General features: G+C 33.0%; 1 protein-coding gene across 1 annotated transcript in view; it reads right to left on the bottom strand.

The window, feature by feature from the left end:
- LOC127733143 (limbic system-associated membrane protein-like) overlaps positions 1–10,730 on the bottom strand; it is a 31,309-nt gene extending 20,579 nt beyond the window's left edge. The window contains exon 1 of the mRNA XM_052242472.1: positions 10,187–10,730. Within this exon, the coding sequence (XP_052098432.1) occupies positions 10,187–10,232 (46 nt within the window). The 5' untranslated portion in view covers positions 10,233–10,730. The remainder of the gene's footprint in view (positions 1–10,186) is intronic.
- Positions 10,731–13,186: the final 2,456 nt, after the last annotated feature.

The following is a 13,186-nucleotide window of genomic DNA, read 5'->3' as shown; positions in this document are numbered from 1 at the left end:
GACACAGCATAGGTTTCTGACACAGAATGAATGTGGTCTTAGGACTTATTTTTTTTTAATTTACCTATTCAAACCATATCATTATTATTTGCTTTTATATATAAATCAGAAATAACCAATTTAAAATGGAAAATTTTAAAGAAGAAAAAGGAAAAAAAAAATCCCCCCCCCAAATTTTTTGAACCCCCTTATGATTCATCACCTCCAAACTCAATCCCACCCTTCCCTTTGTGGTATGGTACCTTGTAGTACAATTTCAGAGAGATCCATACACTTGAACACAAGTTATTGTCTTGAAAGTAGAAAAATGCTTGTTTTTTTTTGGCCCCTTTTTGGCCCCAAATTCCTATACGTTTAGGGCAATTACCCCCAAACTCAAACCCAGCTTTCCCTTTGTGATATGGAACCTTGTAGTACAATTTCATAAAGATCAATACACTTACACACAAGTTATTGTCATGAAACTAGAAAAATGCTTGTTTTTTTGCCCCTTTGTGGCCCCTAATTCCTAAAATTTGAGGCAATTACCCCCAAAATCAATCACAACCTTCCCTTTGTGGTATGGTACCTTGCAGTACAATTTCAGAGAGATCCATACACTTGAACACAAGTTATTGTCTGGAAACTATAAAAATGCTTATTTTTGGCCCCTTTTTGGCCCCTTATTCCTAAACGTTTTGGGCAATTACCCCCAAACTCAATTCCAGCTTTCCCTTTGTGATATGGAACCTTGTAGTACAATTTCATAAAGATCCATACACTTACACACAAGTTATTGTCATGAAACTAGAAAAATGCTTGTTTTTTGCCCCTTTGTGGCCCCTAATTCCTAAAATTTGAGGCAATTACCCCCAAAATCAATCACAACCTTCCCTTTGTGGTATGGTACCTTGCAGTACAATTTCAGAGAGATCCATACACTTGAACACAAGTTATTGTCTGGAAACTAGAAAAATGCTTATTTTTGGCCCCTTTTTGGCCCCTTATTCCTAAACGTTTTGGGCAATTACCCCCAAACTCAATTCCAGCTTTCCCTTTGTGATATGGAACCTTGTAGTACAATTTCATAAAGATCCATACACTTACACACAAGTTATTGTCATGAAACTAGAAAAATGCTTGTTTTTTGCCCCTTTTTGGCCCCTAATTCCTAAAATTTGGAGGCAATTACCCCCAAAATCAATCCCAGCATTCCCTTTGTGATATGGAACATTGTGGTACAATGTCAGAGAGATCCATACACTAACACACAAGTTATGTCTGGAAGTTACAAAAATGCTTATTTTTGGCCCCTTTTTGGCCCCTTATTCCTAAACGTTTTGGGCAATTACCCCCAAACTCAATTCCAGCTTTCCCTTTGTGATATGGAACCTTGTAGTACAATTTCATAAAGATCCATACACTTACACACAAGTTATTGTCATGAAACTAGAAAAATGCTTGTTTTTTGCCCCTTTTTGGCCCCTAATTCCTAAAATTTGGAGGCAATTAATTACCCCCAAAATCAATCCCAGCTTTCCCTTTGTGATATGGAACCTTGTGGTACAATGTCAGAGAGATCCATACACTTACACACAAGTTATTGTCATGAAACTAGAAAAATGCTTGTTTTTTGCCCCTTTTTGGCCCCTAATTCCTAAAATTTGGAGGCAATTACCTCCAAAATCAATCCCAGCATTCCCTTTGTGATATGGAACATTGTGGTACAATGTCAGAGAGATCCATACACTAACACACAAGTTATGTCTGGAAGTTACAAAAATGCTTATTTTTGGCCCCTCTTTGGCCCCTAATTCCTTAAATGTTGGTACCATAACCCCCAAAATCAATCCCCACTTTCCTTTTGTGGTATTGAACCTTATGGTAAAATTTCATAGAGATCCATTCACTTAAACTAAAGTTAGAGTGCGAAAACCAATTTGTCTTCGGACGACGACGACGACGACGCCGGACGACGACGACGACGACGACGACGCCGGACGACGACGACGACGACGACAACGACGATGCCAACGTCATACCAATATACGACCGTAAAATTTTTTTGCGGTCTTATAAAATTAGGTATATATTAGTGCGGAAAATCCGCGGACCTCCAAATTAGCTTAGTATGGTAATGTCCTATAGAATGGATATATAAAAAGGGATCTTTGGCAGTGTCCTAATAAATCAATGATTGAAAGGCTGTGCAAAGGCAAAACAATGTTGGAATCGTGCGGAAGTCAAATATATCATTTAATGTCATTAAAGTTCCAACAACTTGTCCCTATAAATATATCTACTTAGCACTAATCGTGTTCCTTACAACGCCGATAAGCTTTACATGCAAATTCATCCATACAACCTGAAGTCCTGTTAACGTTAAATGGTAATTACATTTCAAAAACAGATGCCAATTATAAAATCTAATTTGGTTTAATGGCTAGTCAATAAATTTGTGTCAGTCAAAGATTCAACTGTTGTCAATTTCATCTTTACGGAGACAGCAGACAATAATGCAAACAAGAATGAGACTGAGCAGTGATTTCAGTTATACAGTTAATTTAATTGGAAAAAATACGGTTCCCGACATGAAGCCGTGTCAAACATCCTTCCGAGCTTACAACAAGTTAGATTGAATTGAATAATCTATTCGTCTGTCATACGGTTTCTTTTAGTGAAATTGCTCTTTTTTTACGGTCACTGACTCATCATTATTGCTCAAGGAAGCAAAAAATGAAAACGCGCCTTTACGAATGTAACTTTGGTGCAGGACTGCACGAAGTTTCTTTCTCTGTATATATCTATATACAATACATTTCACATATCTAAACAATACAATACATTTATTTAACCAATATATATATATTTAAAAAGTTTTCTTCAGAATTCTTACGAAATTGCAAGCAAAATGTCATTCTATATTTTTTGACACTTAACAAATGGTAATACATATATAAAGCCTTCATAGATGATTTGACAATGCAACCTCGAACATAACCATGAATATATTAAAACATTTATCCAAATGACATTGAATGCATTCAATCACATACTGTTACCGATGCACTTATCTTCAAAAGAGCAATATTTGTCTAGTAATTTAGCACTTTGGAATAAAATACTACTTTTGGATTTGTTTATGTTAAGATCAGCAATATCCCATGTAATTACATTGCGACATTTGCCTTTAAGGTGCTTCGCATTATCGGAAGTTAAGTACATGTTTTATGTGTTTCTGATACAAATATTTTGCCAGTCGGAATAATGGATTATGTTGTCTTATTTACATTTATATGTTTCTTGTGATGTTTCTTTTTCTTTTTTCATTAGTTTGACTAATGTCGGAGATTGGTTTCTTCGGATGTCACAAGTGTTTACGAGTAACTTTGTAAAACTCCTAAATTCCAATCAAATTCCACGTTTGTTAGAATGTAGGCATTCTCAATATGTGTTTGGTTGCCTTTCTATTCTTCTTCAATTCAACTATGGTCGATGCTTAGCCAATTAAAGTAAAATCCTATTCAAAATTTGAGCAGAGAAGACTTGTAACCAAGTTTCTTGTTTCACACACAAATAAATATTATAGTAGGGAAGTACATGCTCAATAAAAAAAACCTAGTATCTATAATGAAAATAGGTAAAAAAAAAGGTATCACTAAACCAAGCAATACAAAGTCCATTGAACATAAATATAAAAAGGGACCACATTCAATGTAACATTGATAGCGATGCAGGTGCATAGCAACATTTCTGAATTTTTGTTTTGCTACTTTTATGTTTCGTGGTTCGTTCAAGGTTGATTTTTTTTGTTTTGTTTGCTGCAATTTTAAATATATGTTTATAATCACACGATTTTTGAAGTAACAATATATATAAGTAGCCTATGATAATTTCATCTGCGGTACTTAATCATGTAAAATTATGTGTAAATGTACAGTGGAAAACATTACAAACATATGCGTACTTAACAGTAACGAGAGAAAAAACGAACAAACAGACTGGGGATTAAATACATGTTAGTGTAAACATATTGTATTAAAAAATTCGTTATGTATAGCCACAAGAGCAAATACATACGAAATATACAAGTAATTCAATAATTGGGATTAGGAATATAAATCCGTCTCCCTAAATTCAAAAAATAAAATTACGAAACTATGTTTACATGCATAGCAAACGAATATGTATGTAACAAAATACTGTCAACGAATACAATAATATAAAGAAAGTTCATTATTAGTTGTTATATATAGCAAAGAGAGGGGGAAAGGTTTTTTTTTTAGAAAAAATGAGAGTGTTATTACAGAAAGGGGCAATATTTCTTTTTAAGGACAACATGAAGGAAGGAGTGAATAAATCGAATTATTAGATTGTGGATGTAAATCGATTGCTACTCATAAAAATGTTTGCACAGCTTTGAATATAAATTTATTTTGATCTACTGTTAGTCTATCGGAGCCAAAAAGTAAATCATTAGTGGAAATTCTGATAGGAATTTTTATGTAATGTATGTGTCTTTGACGAGGTACATTGAATCTTTTGCATTTTAATAAATAGTGTTCCGTTGTTTCTGTTTCTCCACAAACACACTTTGGGGGTTGTATATACATGTTAATCTATTTCGTCAAAAAGTATTTATTCTCTAGTAATCAAAGTCACAAAGAGGTTAAAAAGATATGGTGTAAATATTGTATATAATCAATCATAAAAACCATCATTTATGATGAACACAAGCACTTTTTTGAAGATCTTTAACATAAATTGTAAAACATCTAGTTCAAAATTAAGTAATCAAAATCAATTGATAACAAGTAGAACTGACTGCGCACACTTTGGCAATGTAAACTCCTATATTCAAACCAAGAGTGATATACGTTCTATAGAAGAGTAAGATACGGGACTACAACGGCCTTGCTTTTAAATATGTAGAATTTATTAGCAGAGACATAAACAATACAATAGAGTGATAATTTTTCATTACATCTTTAATAGATCTTTCGAGATCGCCCGTTTGCACAAGATTCTTTCCCTTTATATGATTTCTATGCAAATAACAATAATTACATGAAATATATGTTTTAGTCAAAATCAATATGAAATACGTTCATCATACATGCCAAGCTTTAAATTTTGTACCTTAAACGCGCGTTTCGTCTACAAAAGACTCATCAGTGACGCTCGAATAAAAAAAATGTTAAAGGCCAAAAAGTACGAAGTTGAAGAGGATTGAGGACCCAAAATTCCGAAAGGTTTTGCCAGCTAAGGTAACATATTCCTGGGTAGAAAATACTTAGTACTTCGAGAAATTCAAAGTTTTGTTAACAGGTAATTTAAAATTATGACCATATCAATGATAATTCATGTCAACACAGAAGTACTGACACTAATGGGCGTTTGCGAAAAAAAAGTGTTGCAGTGATGAATTGAAGCCTATGTTGTGTTTTTCTTTGTTTTGAGTCCGCATACTGGTGAATTTTGATCATGTAGATGATCTGATCTCAAAAACATGTCTCTGTTAAATTCTACATGCTTAAACATTTTAAAAAATCTGTAGATAAATCAGGAAATTAAGTGTTCAAAGGGAGATCTGATTTTCGGTGATATTTGGTTCAGAATACATTCAAAACGGGTGTTTAGTCTGCAAGATATACTTATTACAGAAACCTGATTTTGATGTTAAAAATGAATTCAAAATACGGCATGTTTAATATATGGATGTATGTTTTCTTCCTAGCTGACTGGTAAGTTTTGAATTCACAAAAGACAAAATAAAAACTGACATGACCTACACCTTACCGGGCGATAAAGTGAGAGTGCCTGTCGGACCGTGGTATATCAATGAAACCACTGTAAAGTGGACATTACTCTTTAAAACATAAAAAAATGATTTAACACATGAAGGCGAGAAAATTATTTAGTAATCAGAATTGGAAAATATACAATTTGAAACTAAAATTATCACGTTTTGGGACATGCATGGTTTCACGTTAAAACGTACTTCTGTGTCTACTGATCATATTACTATATTGTTGTAAATCTAGTATTTAGCCGGCCCTGTTATTTCATTGCTGAACTTAATTTCTAGCTGACTTCAATAGATTAAGCGCAGACAAATTGTGTATTAAAGATTTTAAAAAAGAATTCGGATTCTCATATATCGTTTGGGTGTGGTGGTGATGGTAAAAGTTTCACTGGACTACTTAACTTATTACGTAACTATATACCAGTATAACAATTTATTAAATATACTTTACCTCAGATACTATAAATACATTTAGTTTAAGTTATTCCCTACGTAATTGACCAGAGTAGACTGTAGATAGAACATATTTACTTTGGATGTAGTGTTTTCTGGAATTATCTTTTAACATTTTTAAATAATAAGTCATAACAAAAACATCTACATAAATATGGTTCATGTGATCATTTCAAGATAAATAGTTTTATCATAATGATAACATCTTTATACTTCTAACGCGTTATTTCCCCCAAAAATATCATTTACCGACTTTTGCAATTACAGGTATATACTGGAGGCTCTAAAGAGCCTGCGTCGCTCACCTTGGTCTATGTGCATATTCAACAAAGGGCAATCTCCAACATTGTAGACGAGAACAGAATTCATGACAAAAATCTCTGTTTTGTTGATCTTGTATTGCTCGTCATTAAAGGGCAATATCTCCGATAAGGAGTCATCGGATGATTTCCTCCATAATTTTCTTAATTGTATAAATCTTGTCTTGTTGATCATTTTTGCTTATTTAAGTTTCTATCTATCTATTATTATATTTAAGATATAAGAAAAAAACGCAAAAAAATGGTAAAAATCGTCATCAAAGGGCAATAACTCTAATAAGGAGTCGACTGACGATTTCGACCATGAGACTTACTTGTATAACTTGTCTTGCTGATCATTTAAAATTCTCTCTATCTATTATACTTTTCTAGATAATAGGCAAAAATGAAAAAAATGGTAAAATTTGTCATTTAAGGGCAATAACTCCTATAAATTAGCGTCTGACAGTTTTGACGTATATGGACAACTGGTAGAGCTCAATATTCTGAACATTTTTGCTCTCTCAGATTTTCTCGTTTTATAACAATTTTCCAAATAATAGTCAAACCTAGCATTTCACCCCCTTTGTTCAATGTTAGCCATGTCGGCAATCTTGATTGGCAGACGGACACATTTTTTAAACAAGATACCCAATGATGATTGTGGCCTATTTTGCTGGTATATTCTTCCTTTTTCGCACAGATCCACCCCTTGGTGGAAAACTTTTTTTTAACTCATCAGTCATGTCACACATTTGATAAAAATAATAAAAACCAAGATTATCTATAAACCAATCTCGTCCACTAATTTTACACTATAGGCATATTTATGATCGCCAGTCGAACACTTTCAGTTTACAAGCACCAGCACATATTTCCCCTTTCACGGTAGTGTTTAAAGGACAAGGTGATGTGAAGGTGTATGAAAGCACAGATCTAGCGGGATCTAGCATAATCCCGCCATCTAGCAAAGAATTTGGCCCAAATAGATGAAAACGACAGGTTTGAACTTACAGTGAGGTGTGAGCTCCAAGCTTCACTGTGACTTTAAGCTGAAGAGCAGCAATAACAGAACTGTTACTCTGCTTTGTGTTTTGTCAATTTGGAATGCTGCAGGAATTAAGAAACCACATTCCTTCTATGACAATAGGATATAAATCTTTAATGAATAGATAATATTCCGGTCGTTTCACATTATGGCTGTATTTAATTTTATATGTAAATATATAAAAAGAAGGAATGTATTACAAGTCAACGAGACAGAAACACAGCATTTCATAATCTAAAGGTCAACATACGGTCTTCAACAATAGTCAATATGTCCATGCAATGTGTCAAGCTTTTAATTGTCTACTTCATAAATCTGAAGGGTTACATGCATTTAAACCTGAATAAATATGAACAAACATGATAATGATGATAAAAGGAGATGTCAGGGAATCATCAATGCGAGTCAACAACCCAACGACAAGAACAAAAAACAAAACAAAAAAACAACATGACAATATTTGAAGCGTTTTAAAGAGTTATCAAAATATGATAACACCCAGAAGGGGCAAGGAGCATAAATTTTGCCGTAACCGACTCAGATTACGAACTACAAGTATTTCCCCTTTGAATTGAATTGTGCATGTCAACAGTGCAAGACCCAAACTACGGGATTTTGGCTGATACACTAAGAGCGATCAGCCAAAACAATTTAGAGTCAGCAATCGTTCGTGATTTTTGTCAAGCGTTGGCGATTATTTCCAAAGCGTCCATCGGCCAAAGGTACATAAAACCAATAACTCAATGTAATCTATAACGTATAGAGGATTTGTCTTTTAAACTGAACAGGCTAACGGGTTCATACTTGGGCTAGACGTTTCCAAACTATACAAGAGGGCGTTTTAATATTTACGGTTACACAAAGTAAATACAACTGATTCACAAAAACATCTTTAATTAGATCTTTTTTGAGGAGATACTTGACATTCACAAGATTCAACGTTATGTCAACTACAGGTTTCCAAAAACCATTCTTGTATTTCATTTCATAATGAGGCAAAAATATTAATACAGTTGGATAACTGTCAGAATAAATTCCTAAGAAGACGCAAATAAAAACATGGAGTAGTACAAAATTTGATTTTTCAATAAACATTATAGTGAAAAATGGTACAGCTTAAGACGTGAAAGGAGTTCGTTCCTATGTGATATTGAAGTTCTATTTTACTCCAGCGCAACCCGTGACATCCTTCATGTATTCCCTACTACCATTCAATAATATTAGTAGAAAGTAAATGAAAATAAATCCCAACATAAAAACAAGCTGATCATAATCTTTAAGCTTTAATTTCGTTTAATCACTTTTAATATAAATACTGTAGTTCAATAATTGGATTAACATTTTGTTATATTGCTTGTTTTATTTTGTGTATTTAAATATCAATACCTTTCTTTGCAAACTGTCAAATCATAATTTAGCCTAGGGTGGTTGTACATAAAGTGTTAATATGAAAGAACTTGTTATATCGGTATAGGTAGATACAAGACAACATCTTAATGTAAATTTTTACTACAGTTTCCCCGAGACGACTACTACACAGTCAAGTATATATTATAAAACTCTCGGGTGTTTTGGGTCACTTTTTTCCAGAAAATTTTTAAATACTGTAACTTTTGTGGTCAATCTATGTACAATATAAATGATTGATAAGTCATGTAAGTGTTGATATTGTCATGTTAGATTGTTATTGGAAGTGAAATATTATACAAAAAGGTGCATTACTTCCGAGAATTGAACTATCATACCACCCTAGAATGAACTTTCTACATGTTCCACAACTGAAAAAGGGGGAGGGGACAGGATTTTCCCCCAAATTGACTGTTCATTTTCATCTGTTTCTATGCATACTTTTTTTTCGATCGGCATCATTTATATTCAATTTTGTACAAAACTGTTTCCTGCATTTTGTGATGCAGAATATTCATTTTCATCCTGTCTTATGCAAGGTTATTACCTTCAGCTCTTATCAGGCAAGGATATTCATTTTCCAAATCCCCCTTCCCCTCCCCCAGAAAATCAAATGGTCGTCACTTAGCCACTGTCAAAATTTGACAGTTTAGCTGGAATATCATTCTGGGGTGTTGCAGATGTGAAAATGAGATGTTTGGCGAGTTAGAATTTTAGGATTTCTTCCCTTAGGCTAGCATCCCACTGAAAAAGATTTTCCACATGTTGATGTGTGTATAAGATGTATAAATGTGTTAACCTTCCGTGCCTTTCTCATGACCGCTGGTAGATTGTAGCTTAGAAATGAAACTACGCTAATCAAAGATGGAAAAGATAAGGATAAATGTATGTATAATGGTACTTTGGCTACATACTTCATCCGTCATACTGTCTCCATGTTCCAGGTCCGCTATCGTCAACAGAGTGATTAAATAAATAATCAAAATGAAGTTTCTATTATAGGATAAAGTGGGTAGCGGATGAAAAGGAACTTAAATTACACGATTTTTGTTCTAATTTGAAAATAAAAGCTTTCAGGAACGGGATGCGCTAGTATATTTTAAACATGAACCTAAAACAACAAGAAGTTCGATGAATACGTTAAAAGGGGTGTACATTGTTGATAAATATTAACATTTATAAACAGATACATACCTGTAAAAAGTAAAGTAACCACTACATGGACCACACTCATATCCATGAATTAAAGTTGTTTTGTTTTTGAATGCAACTACATAATTGTTATATATTGATTTTCCCTATAAACACAATATCCAATACCCAGTTGAACTACATTGACATTTTAGGTAAACAATTGTTTACTGTTATCAGAACATTTTAAATACCCACATAATTATATTAATGAATGTCAGATTCGAAGATACAAATATGAATTCATTTAAATCCACAAAATTACATCCTATCTAACATTAATATATATAACTGTTCTTCAATAATAGAAAAATATGGCCGATTTCATTCCATGTGTGTTGGGTAGCGTTACTGTCTTTATAATGAATGAAGGCAATTTAGGTTGATCGATATACTGATAATAACCCGCATTAGTTTAGCATACAGAGATCACAGATTTACAACATCCGATACACCGGTCATTTTTGAAAAACAGGAAGGAGTTCCGTGTATACCTTAGAACATATTCCTTCCGGTTGAAAAAGTAATGTAATTTTTATCAACATTACCTGTCTGCTATCGACTCGCTTTACCGAACCGTGACAAAACAGTAGGTAATGTTGTTTTATCAGTGTCACACATCACGTCAAATGTAGTGCATTACAGTAAATTATATTACATACTAGAGTTATTATTGAAATTATGACACTGGAAAATATATGATGTGGCTTTTGTTTTTGTTTATAATCTGATGACTTAATAATATAAAAGACGAATTTGAATTTTTTTGAAATAAAAGATATTTAATATTCATGAAAAAAAAAGAAAGAAAGACTAATTTCTTAAATGTTCAGGTTGAGCTATTAATCGTTTGCACTGTAAAACAATCCGTAGGTGTTTAAACGTATATATATAACAGGTGATAATTTGTACTATCCCTGTTTTTGTCCTATTTGATGACTTTTTCTGTTCCAATATGCATTCACATATCATTGTTATATGCTGGTGCAGATAGAGATGGACGGCCAAAGCAGCTAGTGTAAGGGAGCTACCATTTGATTTTTATGGGGGGCTAGGATGAAAAATATTGTCCTGTATTTTTTCTTAGTTGTAATCTCTGCCCTTTTTATTTTTTCACTCTATTCGATCCTGATTTTTTTTTTAAAGTTTATCCTGACTTTGTTTTACCTGAATTGTCATCCTGACTTTTTTTTTGCACGTGTCTCATCCTGCCTTTTTTTTACTCAAAACTCCTGTCCTGCCTATTAGTTTCAAATTTCATCCTAGCCCCCCCCCCCCCCCCCCCCTAAAAATCAAATGGTAGCTCCCTAACTATGATTTTTATCCATTCAGACGTGCTCTTTTCATGCCTGTTCAATTAATTTTTGGTCTGGAGCTTCTTATTGCAGGTTATTCCAGAAACGTGTCATGCGCAGACATTGGTATGATAAGTTTTTCCTTTTAATCGGTGTCTATGAAAAGGTATGTACTATAAAATTTAGAGCGAGGGGCTTGCCCCGAGCACTTCATAGTATATACCTTTTCACTGACTATCCAATTTAGCACATATTTACAACTCAAGAAATCTTTTAATTGGTCTATTGATATTTTATTTTGGCTGACTACTTGCATCACAGGTGTTTGTAAAATGGAGTTCATTAACTAAGTTTTTATGTTTTGTAAATTTACTCACTGGTATCATAGTACAATATGTGATTTCAAAATGCCCTTGACTCCAGAATGAATAGATGGTAGCAGCTTGTGTAAGTATGTATATTGATATAAAGCGGTGTTTTACTACATGTACTTCTTTACATGGTAAGATGACAAAATAAATTGACCATAAGCAGGCATATATAATTAAATTGCAGTGGAAGCTTTACATGCTTTGAAAACATTTTTCAATTTCACAGTAAAACTAAAGCTATAATAAATTTGAAAAATAGAGATTATGTGCCCATAGATAGTCTAGCGGATAGGCATTAAAAAGCAACTACCAATAGATCATAGATCATAGGTTTTGTGGATTTTTTTTTATTTCAAAGTAAATAATAAAAGATTTATCAGAATATACATGTATATATATAAACGTGGCACATTCCCTTCAGACATTATCACGGTTTTTCAATTCATGGCGAAATATATCAATTTCCTTAAGAAAGTTAAAACAAAATCATCATCAAGTTGCCTTAATTTCCCTTCACAAGCTTTCATACTACACCCTTTTTTGTGTACATAGTAATTGCATAGATGGTAGATTACCACAATTATAATTAAGATAGCGCTGTACTCTAATCAAGGTTTTAAAGACCATATTTGTTATTCTTTATTTGAATGAAAGAAACTTGCAATTGTCAAAAATTTATACATCCCGCCATTGTGCTTAATATGTGCTTTGTCTATATGCTATTTTGTTTTTCTTTGTTGACATGTGTGTTTGTTTTTATATTGATTAAGATTATAACACAATGTTAACTGCTGTACTCCTATTTTTTACATTTTTACATATTATGTCTGTTTATTTTGTTCTCACATTGGTGTCAGTATAATGGAATTTTATGCGACTGTCATACATGTGAGAGGTTTAGCTAGCTATAAAACCAGGTTTTATCTACCATTTTCTACATAAGAAAATACCTGTATCAAGTCAGGAATATGAAAATTGTTTTTCATTCGTTTGTTGTGTTTGAGCTTTTGATTTTGCCATTTGATAAGGGACTGAATATGCATGATACATTTGCCACTTGACGTTAACAACAATCAAATATCTTATTGACACATGACAAATGGTAAGTTCACACCGTATTTTATCAATTATAAGATCAGTATAATATTTTTGGCACAGTTAAAGTAACAGAAATATGTTAAGTTCTATTTTATATCGATGATATATGCCTCTCTTTTATCTAAAACATCTTTATAATACATTTGTAATACATTTGTACATGAAGGATCGTTATCGACCTTTTTAAGTCAAATTCATCGGATCGAAATGTTAATCGTCAAAGATTATAGTTGCTACAC

The sequence above is a fragment of the Mytilus californianus genome, unplaced genomic scaffold, assembly GCF_021869535.1.
Source record: "Mytilus californianus isolate M0D057914Y unplaced genomic scaffold, xbMytCali1.0.p SCAF_3, whole genome shotgun sequence".
In the NCBI taxonomy this organism is placed as follows: Eukaryota; Metazoa; Mollusca; class Bivalvia; order Mytilida; family Mytilidae; genus Mytilus; species Mytilus californianus.
Note: the sequence above shows the minus strand (reverse complement) of the source record. Positions and strands in the feature narration are given on the sequence as shown.